Source organism: Carcharodon carcharias, chromosome 16 (assembly GCF_017639515.1).
Source record: "Carcharodon carcharias isolate sCarCar2 chromosome 16, sCarCar2.pri, whole genome shotgun sequence".
Lineage (NCBI taxonomy): Eukaryota > Metazoa > Chordata > Chondrichthyes > Lamniformes > Lamnidae > Carcharodon > Carcharodon carcharias.
The window spans coordinates 51702492-51720103 of NC_054482.1; the positions used below are offsets into that span (position 1 = coordinate 51702492).

At 44.3% G+C, this 17612-nt stretch overlaps 1 protein-coding gene across 1 annotated transcript in view; it reads left to right on the plus strand.

Moving 5' to 3' along the window:
• Positions 1–17612, plus strand: part of LOC121289280 (phosphodiesterase 4D interacting protein) — a 288682-nt gene that overhangs the window by 15125 nt on the left and 255945 nt on the right. Inside the window, exon 2 of the mRNA XM_041208572.1 lies at positions 9–85. Within this exon, the coding sequence (XP_041064506.1) occupies positions 9–85 (77 nt within the window). The remainder of the gene's footprint in view (positions 1–8; positions 86–17612) is intronic.

Consider the following 17612-nt stretch of genomic DNA (forward strand, 5'->3'; position numbering starts at 1 on the left):
TCTTTCAGAACATCGAGCTGAAGGTAGAAGTGGAGAGCCTGAAACAAGAACTGAATGAAAAAACTGAGCTGCTTGAGAAAGCCTCGTAAGTCACATTTACTGCTTCGTCTTGAATCATTGTGCCTGTGCTAAAGTTTACAGTTATTGTACAGTAACTCAGTGACTATTTGCACTGAGGTAGCATTTGTCTGGAATAGCAATCTGCCTCATATACTATCCCAGTTTGAAAAATTGGAGGAAAAACCTGCTTGTACTCTTCTTTTGTTTAAGGAAATACTCTGGAGTGTGTAAAATACACTATTTTGTATAAATGTCTGTTTAAAATTATTTACTAGATTTATGCAGACCTACCTAGTATCTGGTTATCATGTGAAGCTAACATCTCTGCTGCCTATCAGAGGCTTGTGTGTGAAGATATTCCCCAGGACGAACTACCTGTATAGGAAGTTTGCGGGGTTTCTGTACTTTATGATTAGCACCATCCCCTTTTCCTGGGAGAATCCCAATAAATCTTTCAGGACTCCAGTTCGTCCTTGTATTACCATTACCAGGATTATTCTCTATTCAATCCTGCCTGCAGCTATGCTTTTCTCTTTCCAATTTGTGTAAAAGTGTCTTTGTGATCATAATCATAACCCTGCATAATTAGCTTACTAATGGTGAAATTCCAGGGAGGGAAAGGCCTCTTCAACTTTCAAATCTCTCACTTCCCTGTCTGAGATGGCATACACCTGCCCATCTTCTAGCAAGTCCGCCTCTCCCAGCATCCACACTGTGACAACAACTAATCTGAACTTGGAGCCTTTTAAGAGAGAGTTGATTCCAGCAACTATTTGACTTAACCTAGATGAAAAGATTGGAGTTGGAGTGGGGAAACATAATTTGTGCTTTTTTAAAGTAACTTTGAAGCGGTTTGAAAGGTTATATTTGGAAAGCATTTGCCATTATAGTTACAGAGTTATTGTGTTGTGGAATCAGGTGATGTGATCCAATGTTTTTTCAAAGTTCTTTTGGAGCAGGGGCTCATAAGTTGTGAGATCTGCATCAGAGTACAAGGATTTGCAACAACTGGGTGTAGGATTTTTGCAAATTTAAAATCATCACATTCACTAAGTGATTAATGTTATTGTTCTTGTTTCTGACAATTGTGATGTCTGCATTAAAAAAAGTTGCACATGTTGCTTAATGAAACTAAGAACTGTAAAACACTGGATAGGGGGCACACATATTGTCTAAAGACTAAAGAACTGACACCTGCATCCCAATCCAGCATGTGCTACTCTATTGTGTCCTGCATCTAGTCCTCTAGAGTGAGCTGGTACTTTGAAATTGCCATACTAATAATTTGCTATGCAACACTTGCAACACTTAAATTTGCTGAGTGTCCCTTACTAGGAGTGGCAGTCACTCATTTTTGTTTGAAATGCTATTTAGCTTGAAGAATTTCATGTCAAAATAAACCACTCCACCTGCATTGTGTATCTTTCTCCCATCCTCTCTTTCAGGCAAGGACTTATGCCAGTGTTGGTACTTATCCACAGGTACCAACTGATCATGAATCCAAATTCCAACATTTCTCTGATGTTTAATTGTCTGTAGGAAGGTGGTCAGATATTAGCTCAAAATCTCATCCTAGCTATTAGCTAGATTATGGAAACGTGGAAAGTTGATGGAGGCAGAAATCCAAATGAAACTTAATAATGTTCTTGTAGGGTTCCCATACAGGGCCAACAGGTGAAGCCCAGAACTTAATCCGATCCATTAGGTTTTCTCTCACCTAGTAGCTCTCTTTTAAGTTCACTGCCCTCCCCTTGTCCACCTCGATCTCACCACCCAGTCAGAATTTATGATCCAGTGGATGACTAGGATTTGATTATGTGCTGAAATTCAGTAAATTAAATATTAGTTCAATGGGCAGGATTGCTGTGTCACTACGCCCAGTCAGTCCAGCAATGTGCAGCTATTTTATTGTGTATTTATACTGCAGTTAATAGTATTAGATTGATAGTTCAATATCCGTTCCAGTTCATTTAGAATGACTGGCTCCAGTTGCAATTCTCCTGCCCACAACTCCTTCCATGATGATTATGTTTTAAACATTATGAAAGCATGGATGGATTTGTCTGTATTCCTCTCCCCAGGTCTTCCATTCTATATCCCAAACACTAGGCTTGACACTATATGGGAGTTGGACCCATGTACAGTCAAATGTGATTGGTATGAGACTACTTTCTGCATGGAGTGTCACATTAATTCTTTCTCTGTCCAGCCTCCAGAGTTTTATCTGCAACTTTAGCTCTGCACCAAAGTAGAAATGTTAAAGTTATAATTTAGATACACCTTTAATGTGTTGGTACAGCTGTACAGTGGAGAGACTAGTTTCAATTACTGTCACGCAGTATCGTGCAAGCTCAGTTTGGCAGCATGTAGAAACAATACACAAGAGGATTTGTTTAAATTCCACCTCTACTACTCTATTGCATTGACATGTCTTTTATTATATATATGTTTATATATATGAAAACACACAATTCTCTTGGGCTTTGAGGGATGGGCTTTGTTAAATTATAGTCAGTAATCCAATTGCAGTATACATGTAGAAATCTCTGCACAGCACACAAGTACCATAACACAAAATCTAGCACCATCTGGTGGACTGTTGAATAGTACTATTGTATATAATTATATTATCTGGTCCTGGTACATTCTGATAGGTTTGTTGCAGTGAAAATAATGCATTGGATTTTTTTGTTAGGAACAATGGTGAGACTATCAGCATGAAGGGTATCAAATTGTGGTACTTCTCTACTAGGTACCCGCTAAACATGTCAAAAATGTTAGGGATTGCCCATTCAAGTGCAAATTATATTTTTAACAGCATAGTAAGTTTTATTCACTGCCAACCAACCTCTTTGGCCCTGAAAATTTAATTTTACAAATCTCGGGGCAGGATTTTCCCCCCATGGAGGGGAAGTTGAAGTGTGGGCGTACAAGAGGCGTGGCCACCATTTTATGTGGGCGGGCCAATTAAGGCCCGCTCAGTGTGACGTCCACACAGAAGCGCTGTGCACTCCCTGTGTGGGCAGGGGGGTGGGGAGTGGAGGTAGTCCCTAAATCCAAGAGTGCGCTTTTTCACACATGCGCATGAAAGAGCGTGCACATCTCCATGAGTCTAAGTGTTGCCTCAGGGAGTTCAGCTCTAAAATAAAAAATATTTTAAAATTTTTTTTAAAAAATCCCTGACATGTCCCCTCATGTGACACTGTCACATGAGTTGGGACATATCCATAACTTTTTTAAAAACTTTAATTAAATTTTTTAAAACCTACATGAAACGTCATCCCATCCGTAGATGAGGTTTCATGCTTTTTCTGAAGCCCACCAGGGCTCTTGGCCTGCCCACCAACCTTAAGGGTGGACAGACAGGTCCATTAATTACTTCAATTACTCTGTCAATGGCCTCAATTGGCTGATTTTGCTGCGCCCCCACCCACCTGAAAATTTAAATGGGGAACCTTGACGTTGGGAGTTCCACCCAATGTCACCACGCGTCATTTTATGCATCAGCAATGGGCCCCACCCCCTGCTGTCCGACGGGAAAATCCTGCCCCAGAGTCTCATTTCTTAAGATTTTAATTGTTGGTGGAGATTTTTTTCAATTGCTTTTTCTTTCTCACTCTTTTATTTCTCTCTCTCTCTCTCTCTTAATCCCATCTTTCCCCCTTTTTAGTTTGCTTTCTGTACATAATTTGACATTGAAATAAATATTATAACTTAGACTTCCTGATTTAGACTCAGCATATCTCAGTATGGATTCTTTAATATGATAGGTTGAAGAGACACACTGTGGCTTGCCCTGTTCACACACATCATACGCCTTCTGTAGAGGACGCTACATTGAAATAGCTCCCTAGCTATTTCAAGTTAGTATGCAGAAGCCATGGAAAGTCTGTGGGCAGCTGTGAGTGTATTCAACAACAGCCGCTGTTTCTGCAATACTGACTACAAAATCCAAGCCACATCACACATTTCAGCTGAAAGTTAATCTTTTGAGGACATCAGTAGAGCTTCTCTCTAAGTTTAATTTTGAATCTTTTAGCATGTTCTGGAAGTAAATGGTTTAGTCAGCTGGATGCCTGACATACAGAAATACATCACCATGTTTACGAGTCTCCAGAAAATAAATAACTGCGGATGTAAAAACAGAAAAAGCTGGAAAGACTCAGCAGATCTGGCAGCACCAACACTGTAGAGAGAGAATCACAGTTAACATTTCGAGTCTGTATGTCTCTTCTTCAGAGCTAAAGAGAATTAGAAATGTGATGGATATTATACTGTTTAAGGGGGTGGAGCAGGTGGAGCAAAATGGAAGGTCAGGAATAGGTGGGAGCTCAGAAGAGATTGACAAAGATGTCATGGGCACAAGATAAAGGGAGTGTTAATGGTAGTGCTGAAGACTAAAGCAGGTGCTGACAGTGGCATAAAGGTAAGATAGCAGAATGTGTTAATGGCAGAACAAGGGTTAGCACTCTGTAAAAGCAGAACATAGAAATGAGTGACAAATGGCCCTGCTGTGGGAGAGCTGGGGTTGGTGGGGGTGGGGGCTGGTGCTGGGGTTGGAATTTGGGGAAGAGTATTTAAATTTTTTTTGAAATTTAAATAAATAAATATCAACACATGCTGCTATCTTACCTTTATGCCACTAGCAGCACCTTCTTTAGTTTTTACCACTACCTTTAACACTCCCATTGTCTTGTGTCCATGACATCTTTGTCAATCGCTCCTTAGCTCCCACCTATCCTTGACCTTCTATCTTGCTCCACACTCCCTTAAACAGTATAAAATCGATCACATTTCTACTTCTCTTTAGATCTGAAGAAGAGTCATACAGACTTGAAACATTAACTCGGTTTCTCTCTCCACAGATGCTGCCAGACCTGCTGAGGTTTTCCAACATTTTCTGTTTTTATTTCAGATTTCCAGCATCCATAGTATTTTTCTTTTATCACTGCAGATCTATCTGGCTTGGATATTAGATAGCCACATCTGTCACAAAGGATCAACTTGGTTCTTCTCTCCTATCACCAGGCATGTTTCCTTGGAGCCAAATAAAATCACTGAAGAGGCCCTGTTGAGTCTCAAAAAAAACTGCTTCATTTAAAAAAAAATTTCAGGATTCAGGTGTTAAATGTTTTTCTAAATTTTCTCTCTGTTTTACTTCCTAAAAATTAGAACGGACAAAACCTCTTCACTGGATATACTGGATATATTTGGTTTTTGCACCCTCTTGTGGAACTGTTGTGAGCAGTAATTCAGAGTCACTCCTTTCTAATATGCATGCAAGTTTTAAGTTGGCTTAATACAGATTTATAGTTTTGACATTTTAAGCTATAGGTCAATGACAAAACCAGATGAATGATACGTGTAATAGCTCTGTCAGAACCTGTAGAGATGTTGCTCGTTTTCCCCATTCTGTCATCAGTATATGTTTTAGTTTCTCATTATTGTCACTTTTAATCTTCCTTCTTGTGTTTTGCAAGCTTATCACTAATTTTTTAAAGATAGTGTTGAGGGGATCCTGGAAGTCAGTGCATGGTGCTACGGAATTCAGGAGCACATTTTCTATCATCCATATGCTGCCTAGATCAGCTGCCCTGTAAATGTGGGGAAGTCCTGAGCTGAAGCCAAACATAGAAAGGCACACATGAAGTATGAAATTATGTGCAATTTCTCTTCCACTGATCCAGCAGCAACAAACATGCATTGATATGTACAACTCCAATGTCTGTGCTACAGTCATGTGAGACATGAAACAGGTGGTAGTTGCAGGGGAACTGATAGGGAAATAGCTAGGCTGATCTGTGCACAAGCCACACATCGTTAACAATCCAGAGCAGACTTTAATGAGGCAAGAACAGAGCTGGGCCGGATAGACTGGAACCAAAGGTTGGTGAGAAAAACAGTAGCTGAACAATGGGCTACCTTCAAAAAGGAGATGGTTTGGGCACAGTCATGGTATGTTCCCTCAAAAGGGAAAGGTAGGACAAACAAATCCAGATCCCCCTTTTTGACAAAGGAGATAGAAATTAAGTTAAAGGAGAAAAAGTATGCTTATGACAAGTGTCAGGTAGCAAATATAATAGAGAATCAAGCTGAATATAGAAGGTTCAGAGGGATGTAAAAAAGCAAATATGAGAAGCAAAAAGAGATTATGAAAAAAGACTGGCAGCTAACATAAAAGGAAATCCCAAATTATTCTATAAGCTCATCGGTAGCAAAAGGGTGGTAAAAGGAGGAGCGGGGCCGATTAGGAACCAAAAAGGGGATCTACACATAGAGGCAAAAGACATAGCTGAGGTGTTAAATGAATACTTTGCATCTGTCTTTACCTACGAGGTAGATGTTGCCCAAGCCATAGTGACAGAGGAGGAAACTCAGTCAAAGTGTTTAAAATTGTTAAGGAGGAGGTATTGGATAAACTGTTGGTAGTTAAAGTTGATAAGGCACCGAGACTGGTTAAGATGCATCCAAGAATATTGAAGGAAGTGAGTGGAAATTGCAGAGGCACTGGCAATAATCTTTTAATATTTCCTGGATTCGGGGGACCTGCCGGAGAACTGGAGAATTGCAAACATTACGTCCTTGTTCAAAAAAGGTTGTAAAGATCTGCCCTGCAATTACAAACCAGTCAGTTTAACTTCGGTGGTCAGGAAACTTATAGAAACAATTATTTGGGATAGAATTAATAGCCACATGGAAAAATGTGGATTGATTCAGAAGAGTCAGCTTGGGCTTGTTAAAGGAAAACCAAGCCTAACTAATTTGCTGGAGTTTTTTGAAGAGGTAGCAGGGATGGTTGATGAAGGCAAGGCCATTGATATGGTGTAATTGGACTTCCAAAAGGCGTTTGATACAGTGCCATGGTTATGCTCTAAGCTGAGGTTACCCCTGGACAAGCCTGATCCCAGAGTGGAACCCAGCTTGATAAATCCTAACTTTTACTTTTGTTTGTTTAGATACACAGAGAGTAGCTACTGAACAGAGGCACAGGGGTCAGCTGATGGATTTTTAACAAAAGAATAAACCATTTATTCAACAAGAAAAGATGAACTATATTACAATACTCCTTCACCTTTACAGATATATACAGATTTGTAAGGATAACACAAGTTACAAAAGCTATCTTATGCTCTAATGTTCACGGTAAATACACAGTCCATGTAAACCAAGTCCCGACAAGAGCATGAAGCAGCACGGAAGTAATCATCGATGTACCGGAAAAAGAGTTGTGGAAGGGGGCCGGAGTAGGACTGGAACAAGGAATGTTCCACATACCCCATAAAGAGACAGGCAAAGCTGCGGCCCATGTGGGTACCCATAGCCACACCTTTTATTTGGAGGAAGTGAGAAGAGTTGAAGGAGAAATTGTTCAGTGTGAGAACAAGTTCAGCCAGACGGAGGAGAGTAGTGGTGGATGGGGATTGTTCGGGCCTCTGTTTGAGGAAGAAGCTAAGGGCCCTCAGACCATCCTGGTGGGGGATGGAGGTGTAGAGGGATTGGACGTCCATGGTGAAGAGGAAGCGGTTGGGGCCAGGGAACTGGAAATTGTTGATGTGACGTAAGGTGTCAGAGGAATCACGGATGTAGGTGGGAAGGGACTGGACAAGGGGAGAGAGAAGGGAGTCAAGATAACGAGAAATGAGTTCCGTGGGGTAGGAGCAAGCTGACACGATCGGTCTACCGGGACAGTTCTGTTTGTGGATTTTGGGTAGGAGATAGAAGCGGACCATCCAAGGTTGGGGCGACTATCAGGTTGGAAGCTGTGGGAGGAAGATCTCCAGAGGAGATGAGGTCAGTGACAGTCCTGGAAACAATGGCTTGATGCTCAGTGGTGGGGTCATGATCCAGGGAGAGGTAGGAGGAAATGTCTGCGAGTTGACACTCAGCCTCCGCGAGGTAGAGGTCAGTGCACCAGACAACAATAGCACCACCCTTGTCGACGGTTTTGATGACAATGTTGGGGTTGGACCTGAGAGAACCGAGTGCAGTAAGTTCAGAGAGAGAGAGATTAGAATGGGTGAGAGGAACAGAGAAATTGAGACGACTAATGTCACGCCGACAGTTCTCAATGAAAAGATCAAGAGAAGGTCAGAATCCAGAGGGAGGGGTCCAGGTGGAGGGAGAATATTGGAGGTGAGTAAAAGGATCCGTTGAATGGGAAGAGAACTCCTACCCAAAGAAGTGAGCACAGAGACGAAGACGGCGGAAGAAGAGTTCAGCGTCGTGCCGAGCCCGAAATTCACTGAGATGAGGGTGTAAGGGTATGAAACTAAGTCCTTTGCTGACCACTGAACGTTCAGCGTCGGAGAGGGAAGGTCATATAGTGAATACACGGCTGGGGCTGGGATTGGAAGATGGGGTGGGGACAGAGGGACAGGCAGGGGTGGAGGGTCCTAGACGGGTGTTGGTGTCGATGAGTTGTTGGAGCTTGCGTTCCTTAGCGCTTGAGAGAAAGAGAAAAAGTTTCTTGTTGATGCGTCGGATGAGACAAAGAATAAAATGAAACTGGGGGCACGCGCAGCTTTGTAAAAGGGTACAGCGGTGCTGCTGGAGGGAGAGGTCGAGTGTGTTCATACGGTGGCGCATGGCACTGAGTGTGGATCTCAGAATATGACGGGAACAGCAGTCCGAGAAAGGTTTTATGTCCCGGAGCTACTTGTAATCCTGGGTGGGTTCAAAACAAGAGGGATGGAATTTCAGTTGAAATCCACGTGGGGTAAGTCGGAGATGGAGACAGTCACTGAGAAAGGAGATATGGCTGTGAAAGCAGGTTTTAGTAAACACGGATCATGAGGACTCGAAACTCTTTTCTTCTCCGCCGATGCTGCCAGACCTGCTGAGTTTTTCCAGGTAATTTTGTTTTTGTTTTGGATTTCCAGCATCCGCGGTATTTTGTTTTTATCTCTTTGGTGCTATTGAACTGTTTTATCCCACCCTTAAAATGCATGTTTTTGTGTGTCTTATGTGTCTTGTGCCTGTATAGGGAATTAAGGAGGTGTGGAGCTTAAGTTATGGAGTTAGAAATTAGCAGTTCATATTTCTTTCTTTTGCCACTGGTTAAAGACAATCTGTTCAATAAACAGTTATTTACTTATTAAGTTTACAAACCTGGTGCTCGTATTCTGTTAACCTAAATTAAACAAGTAGGTGGTTTGATCAAACTTTTCATATTTGTTGCGGCTCAGGGAGCAGTGGGACTTGATATTGGAGTGCACTATCCCCAGTGAGTCATGACAGTGGACATGAACTATTTCATTTCTGAGGATTCACAAATGAAGCTAAACATTGTGCAATCATAGGCAAACATCTCCACTTCTCACCTTATGATGGAGGGAAAGTCATTCTTGAAGCAGTTGGAGAATGTTGGGCTGAGGACACTCCTCTGGGTGACGTCCTGCAGCTGAGATAATTGGCCTCCAACAATCACAGCCATCTTTCTTTGTGCTAGGTATGACTCCAACCAGTGGGGAATTTTGCCTGATTTCTATTGATTTCAATCTTACTAGGGTTCCTTAATGCCAGGTTAGATGCTGCCTTGATATCAAGAGTAGGCACTCTCAACTCATTCCTGTGCCTGTTTGGACCAAGGTTGTGGTCTGGAGCTGAGTGATTCTGGCCGAACCCAAGCTGAGCATCATTTTTCAATTTGTTCCTATTACCAAGTACATGCACGCACAGACAAATACACCCCATCCCACATACTCATTAGAAGTAGGACATTGGTCATTTTTTATTTATCTTTTATTTGTTAGCTTGAAATGCTAAGGCCAGCTGAGAGCCCTCTATCATCACTGTAGCTAATATCTGCTAACTAAGGTCAGACTGTGGATCAAACTTAGGCTTTGCTGCCTTCGTATCACACCAGAAAGTGCAATTTTCACTAAGCTTTCAGTGTATGGGAGCCTCGAAGTCACTTTAAATATCAAAAGTAAGGCTGGCTTAAAAGAGATGGGTATTGTCAGGATAAACACCAACTCTTAAATTTGGCCCAGGTTTATATTAGTTTTAAGTCCCATTTGTAGGGCCCATTTTGTTTGTAAAAAAAAATTAACTACCATGTTCACCTTTAGGATCATTTAACCCCTGATGGAATCCATTGCTAAAGCAGCCTTTTCTTTTTGCAGATAAACGTCATTATTCATCGGGCTCAAGCATAGTCATAAAATGCCATTGAGAGTCATCTTGCATTCTTAGCCTTTATTCTGCTAAAAGCAGGAAATCCATAAGGTTAGCTAAACAATCACTGTAATGTGAAGGTTTAAAGGACCAGTACTAGTTCTACTGCTGTGAGTTCTGTTCACCTTTGTGATAATGGTCGGATAGAGAAATAAACTCTGTACTAATAAAGGGGAGCTGATGTTGAATTACACAGGAGTGTACATTATCATATTGATCACTGCATAAAGTGCACAGGTCCTTGACTTTCACTTGGGTGTTTCAAGAGATCACTTGATCTCTTTGAGTTATAGTCCACAATTCAATTCATACTACTAGACAAGAAGCCCAACTTTGTCTTTATTGTTTGGTGGGTACATTGAAATCTTGATACTTCCTGCTGTAGCTCCAGCCCAGGCACCCACTGGAAATAGGCTGGTGCCTCCTTAAGCCATACAAATTGCCATCTTATGACTTTAATGGGACCTTGATGTAATTATGCACAGCACACTCTCTCATTTTTGGTTCTTGGTAGTTTTTCTTTGGTTCTTGCACAGCCTAACCAACATTTCTTAAAGGGGTGCCTGAGTTTCAGCGATCTTCCACTTGTATCACGTCCTCCCACCCTTTATTTACAATGACTGGCTAAGCTCTGCAGAGGTGCCGTCAGACATCCTATCCCCTCCAATTAGTGAGCTGCTATTAGCATTTGTTTAGCGCTCGCAGCTTGTTAATTATAATTAAACAGACCTGTCATGGCTCACATGCCAATGATTTCCATTGGGTAGGCAGGGCGATTGCACCACCCACCTCTCACCCAGCTGATGAAAATGATCATGATACATATATTAGCAGGACAAAGTTAGTGTGACATTGATAAGAAGAGCACACCATATACAAGACATTTATTTTTTTATATATGAGGGAGCCGATGACGTAGTGGTTTTGTCGTTGGACTGGTATTCCAGAGACCCGTGGGGTCATGATCTTACTTACCTGGCAGGGGAGAGACCTTCATCGCGTTTTTGCCAGGGAAAGAGCAATGGCTATAACCAGTCAAACCCCTTACCATGGGGTACCTAACACCATCCGAGTCATGGTGAAGGGTAGTGAGCAAGGAACAGGAATGGATAGGACCTTCTTCACGAAGAGGATCTTATTCAAGCTGTGTGGTTTTGAGGCTGCGGATATCTACTGCCTACAGGATTTCCCCAGCGCTGGTTTCTTTGATGTGACCTTCAAGCATGTGGCAGCTTGTGTCAAACTCCTGAAGGTGTTTGAGGAAAAGAAAGACCTGCCAGAAATGAAGGTCCTGATGGCGGAGCCGCTCTTTGTTCTACCGTTGCATCGTGAACGGGTTGCCACGGTGCATCTGTACAACCCCTACGTCCCTGTCGCTGACGTGCTCACCTTCCTTACCAGGTACTTTAATAAGGTTGGGAGCTGCACTGAAGTTAAAGATAATTTGGGGATCTGGACATGTAAACGCCAGTTTAAGGTAATGCTCAAGACCGACGGTAAGGGAGCCATCTTCCACCCCCATTCCAAATTCGCTATCGGGGGAAGCCGTGGCTACCTTGTCTACGCTGGGCAACCCAAACTTTGTTGCTCATGCGGCAAGTCTGGCCATGTGGCAGCCAACTGCAGCGCCGTCCTCTGCAAGAACTGCAAACAGGAAGGGCACCAGACAAAAGACTGTAAACAGGCTAAGTGCTGCAACCTGTGTGGCGAGGCAAGTCACCTCTACAAGACCTGCCCCAAACGTTGCCGTACTTATGCGCAGGCAGCCAAAGCCAACGAGGGGGAAGCAGAAGAAATGCCTCGTGTCACTCCAACCACCAAGGCCCCCAGGGAGAACAACGGGACAAAGGAGGACACAGAGAGAAACAAGGTGGAGCAAAAGATTGGGGCAACAGACGGCCAATCAACAGCACTGCCCCCTGAACCTCCCACTCCTCAGGAGAGCGAATCAACGGAGGAGGAGGAGGCAGCAGTGGGAAAGCAGCAGGGGGAGTGGCAGCTGGTGAAGAGAGCCAAAAGGAAGAAGGGGCTAAGAAGAAACCAAGCCACTTCCCAGACAAGAGGCGTCTCCTATCTATCACGGATAACAAGATCAGCAGCTATTCGGATGAAGAAGGGCCAGGGCGGCACCAACAGAAGAAGCGGCAAAACGCTAGGGAGTTGGAGGATAAGACACCCGAGCTCCAGAACATTGGAGACAATGAAGAGACCAGCGCAACCCAACTTTGCCCACAACCCAAAGAGGCCAGTGCACCACAACCCCAGGAATCTGGGAACAGTGAGGCGCTCAGCGCACCCCAGCTCCGGGAAGCCGGGAGCAGCAACGCCCCAGAGGGGGAGAGGATTGGAGAAGCTTCTCCAACAGAGGACATTTCAAACCCCGCTCTCTGCACGGACCCCCAGATGCCACCCGAGCAGAACACCGCCAATGGGGAGGTTCAGGACGCTTTCCTCAGCCCATCCAAAGTGAAGCAATTTGAGCACACTACGGGCATGAAGGAGCAGACCAAAGGTCTGGAACTCTCAGAGACAACAGGTTTGGTAAGCGACTAACTGCTTTAAAATGGGTGTAAAGATTGTATCCATAAATGTGCGTAGCATTAAATCTACTACGCGATGTGTTGCGACCTTGGACTACCTTGCCAAGGTCAAAGCTGACCTGTTGTTTCTGCAGGAGTGTGCGATACCGCACCTCAGCTCCTACAGGCAATGGTCACGATGGTGGTCCCATGGGCCATCAATCTGGTCGGGAGGAAACGACTCTCGTTCCTCCGGCCTGGGTATTCTGCTGCGGGGAGGCAACTTCACCGTCTCCCAGGTTAAGGAGGTGGTAGGCAGGCGCCTCCTCGTAGCAGACGTAATGTACAAGAATGCTCCACTCCGGTTAATTAACGTCTACGCCCCGTTTTTCAGCAGCTCCCACTGCTGCTGGCAACCTCCAGGCCAGTCATTCTGAGCGGTGACTTCAACTGCATCATCGATGCGACTGGATGATCCGGCAGGGCCGAAAGAAGATTGGACGCTACATCCAGATCCCTGATGGAAACAGTAAAGGATGCCAAGCTGCACGACGTCTTCAGCAACCCTGCAGATGGAGCGCAGTGTAGATACACCTCGTCGCGGCCTGACGGGTCCGTCTGTTCCAGGATAGATTTCCTGTTTGTGTCCCGTGCATTCGCAGTCAGATCCACCAACGTCAAGCCGGTGATCTTCTCTGACCACTGCCTCCTACTGGCTGACTGTCACTTAGAGGAAGACCAGAGGGTTGGCACGGAAGCTAAACGTGCAACTGCTAACCCCAGAGAATATTGAGGAGCTCAAGAGGGATTACAAAGGTTGGAGAACCATGAAACCCCACTTTGAGTCACTGACACACTGGTGGGAAGCGATCAAGGGAAACATCAAGAGGTTTTTCATCCTCAAAGGCACCCAGAAAGCTAGAAAGGAACAGAGGGAAATGTCCCGACTCCAGAAAAACATGCAGAATCTGCTCCGGCTGCAGTCGATGGGGGTCAATGTCAAGGAGGAACTCCAAGAGGTGAAGAGCCAGCAAGCCTCGCTCTTTGCCTCGGAGGCCTCCAAGATCATCTTCCATTCCAGAGTCCGTTCCGTGGAGCAGGACGAGACGTGCTCACGTTTCTTCTTCCAAAAGGTACACAGAGAGAGCTCTGTGATCAGCAGCCTGAAGGAAGAAGATGGCTCAGTAAAGTCATCACAGTCCGACATTTTGAGGACCAGCAAATCCTTTTATGCCGGATTGTATGACGTGAAGCCCACAGACAGCACAGCCTCCCAGTCCTTCCTGTCCTCTATCATGGAGGTCTTAGACGACAGTACACGGGAGAGTCTGGACAAAGCGCTAACTCCTGATGAACTGACTGAGGCCCTTGAGTCTTTCGAGAAGAGTAAAACTCCTGGAAGCGACGGCTTGCCGGCAGAGTTGTATTCGGCTCTGTGGGACTGGATCGGCCCGGATCTGCTAGAAGTGTACGAGAGTATGCTCCTGGCCGGCAGTATGTCAGAATCCATGAGGAAAGGCATTATCACCCTCATCTACAAGCAATACGATAGCCTACGTACAGGACAGGGGTGTGGATACCTGCCTCATCAGCCTGGATCAGGAGAAGGCCTTTGACAGAATATCGCACACCTATATGGTGGATGTGCTCTCCAAAATGGGGTTTGGGGAGAGAATTCGCAATTGGATCCAACTGCTCTACACTAACATCAGTAGTGCAGTCTCTATCAATGGGTGGGAATCAGATAGCTTTCCTATTAAATCTGGAGTCAGGCAGGGCTGCCCTCTCTTGCCTGTTCTTTTCGTGTGTTGCATAGAACCCTTTGCTGAGTCCATCAGGAAGGATCCGGGCATAAGAGGAGTGACGATCCCAGGCAGTGGAGGCACTCAGGTCAAAGCCTCCCTGTAGATGGACGATGTCGCCGTCTTCTGCTCGGATCCCCTGTCGGTGCACAGACTGATCCACATCTGCGACCAGTTCGAACTGACCTCGGGAGCCAAGGTAAATCGTGGGAAGAGCAAGGCCATGTTCTTTGGGAACTGGGCTGACCGATCCTTTGTCCCCTTCACTGTCAGGGCTGACGGCCTGAAGGTGCTGGGCATATGGTTCGGATGGACCAGGGCTCACGTTAGAAACTGGAAGGAGCGAGTGTCTATGGTGAAAAGGAAACTGTGCATGTGGGAGCGACGCTCCCTCTCCATTGCGGGTAAGAACCTGGTCATCAGGTGTGAGGCACTCTCGCTGTTGCTGTACGTGGCGCAGGTCTGGCCCATTCCACACTCTGCAGGGACACGATGTACAAGCCTCTAGATAAAGGGGGAAAAAACGTGCCCAACATCGCCCTCATACTGATGGCCACCTTTGTGTGCGGCTGCATCAAGCAGTGCGTAGACCCTCAGTATGCAAACACCAAGTGTCACTACATGCTGAGGTTCTACCTGTCCCCAGTGTTACGAAGGATGGGTCTGGCCACGTTGCCGCGGAATGCTCCAAGTAGTTGGACCACCTGTCCCTCGTGGGAAAATTTATGCAGAGAAACACCTTTGACCACAAGTCCATCAGGCAGTGGTCGGCAAGTAACGTCTTAAAGGCCCTGAGGGAAAAGGAGAGGGTGGATCCTGTGGGATGGTTCCCTGAGCAGACTGACAAAGTCATTTGGCAGAATGCCTCATCGCCAGAACTTTCCAACAAGCACCAAGACGTAGCTTGGCTGGTGGTGAGAAAGGCCCTCCCTGTAAGATCCTTCCTACATGCCAGGAGTCTCACCCCCTCTGCACGTTGCCCTCGAGGTGGCTGTGGTGGGGAAGAGACCATTGTTCACCTCTTTGTAGATTGTGTCTTTGCGAAGAAGGTCTGGAGAGAGATGCAGTGGTTTCTGTCGAGGTTCATCCTGAGCAGTTCTGTGACACAGGACTCTGTGTTCTACGGGCTGTTCCCAGGGACACACACTGAGACAAACATCAACTGCAGCTGGAGGATCATCAACTCGGTGAAAGACGCTCTTTGGTCTGCCCGAAAATTGTTGGTTTTCCAGCGCAAAGAGTTGTCCCCGACCGAGTGTTGCAGACTGGCACATTCCAAGGTCCAGGACTACGTGCTAAGGGACACAGTTAAGCTTGAAGCAGCCGCCACAAAGGCGCAATGGGGAAGGGTCGCTGCCTAAGACCTTTCTGCCACAGTGCACTGAGGGGCTGGGAACTGTAAAGAGTCCCTCAGGCTGTACAGCTTAAAATGAATGTCTGCCGATGATTGTAATATTCATTGTTTGTACTGATACACCTTGTGATTCATGTTGTAAAAGTTGAACCTGATTGTATTTTTGTAAAGGTGATTTTAAAATGGTTCGAAATGTTTTTGAAGATTTAAGAATAAAGTATATTTTTGCAAAAAAAAAGGTATACCAGAGACCCAGGGTAATGCCTTGGTGACCCGGGTTTGAATCCTGTCACGGCAGATGGTGAAATTTGAATTCAGCAAAAATCTGGAATTAAAAGTCAAACGATGACTATTGCCGATTATTGTAAAAACCCATCTAGTTCACTAATGTCCTTTAGGGAAGGAAATCTGCTGCCCTTACCTGGTCTGGCCTACAAGTGACTCCATTCCCACAGCAGTGTGGTTGACTCTTAAATGCCCTCTGAACAAGATCAATTAGGGATGGGCAGTAAATAAATGCTGGCCTAGCCAGTGGCACCCACATCCCATGAATGAATAATAAAAATAATATATAACTTCAGTATAAGCATAGAATTTTAGCAGTCAGTTCATTCTCTATATACAATAGTAAGCTTTTTAAACTTGAGTTTTCTGCTTTTTCTTCATCTTTTCTATTTATTATTTTAACTTCCTTATTTCTAATATATGCTGTGGTATAAATATTGTCATTAAGTTTTTTAAAACATATTTCTTGCCATTACACACATCCCCATCCCTACCCACTGAAGGTGTTTGCTTCTTAGTTTCATAGGTGTCAAGCACTGGCTGTTAACATATAAAACTAGATGATGAACCCTAAATTATCCAATTGGTTTATTTTAACACTGGTTTACAATGACTAGGTAAACATCCACCTTAAAATAGTAGCAATCAGTAAATCTAGACTGGAACATCATTAGGCTATTCACTTCAGGGTTATTATAGCTGAGCTCAATCCTTTGCTTACCCATTGTCCAATTCCATCAGTGCCTCTTTTCCAAAGAGAATAAGCCTTCCCTTTTCCCTTGGAACTTATATTCTGATATCTGGAATTGCCTTCACTGCCCTCCTCTGCAGCCTTCAAGGGTGCCTTGTGATTAGGTGGCCAGAACTTTGAACTCTTATCATTAGTTCACACCACTCCCCAAAGACATCAATCCGTAAATTTGCCAAAATGCTATCAATTAGAAAGTAATGCCTGAAAAAAATTGCCTCAATCAGCTCGAAATGTTAAATATTGGAAAGTACAATTGAAGAATTAGAACAAAAATGAAACTGATGCTATTAAACTGAAAAAAATACAATTCAGGGGGCCACTTTCTTCGTGAAAAAATGTTAAGCAAATGCTTTTTTATGCATGAGGAGCTCATTACATAGGTGCTCACCCAAGAGAAACAGCAAGTACACTTGAAGTTAATCACTCTATGTGAATGATGTTTGTAAAAGATACAAGATGCTATATAAAGGTAACAAATGTCAATGTAATGGAATGGAGCACATTCCATTTCAGGCAGTGTCAGGATCAAATATTCCCAGTCAGGTATCATACAGTTGCTAAACGACACCTACTGCACTCTGACAATCTACCTCAATCTTCCAATCTCAGAACACCACTCCTGTTAGATTGTAACATTGTTCTTTTTCCTACGCCAGTCACCCATG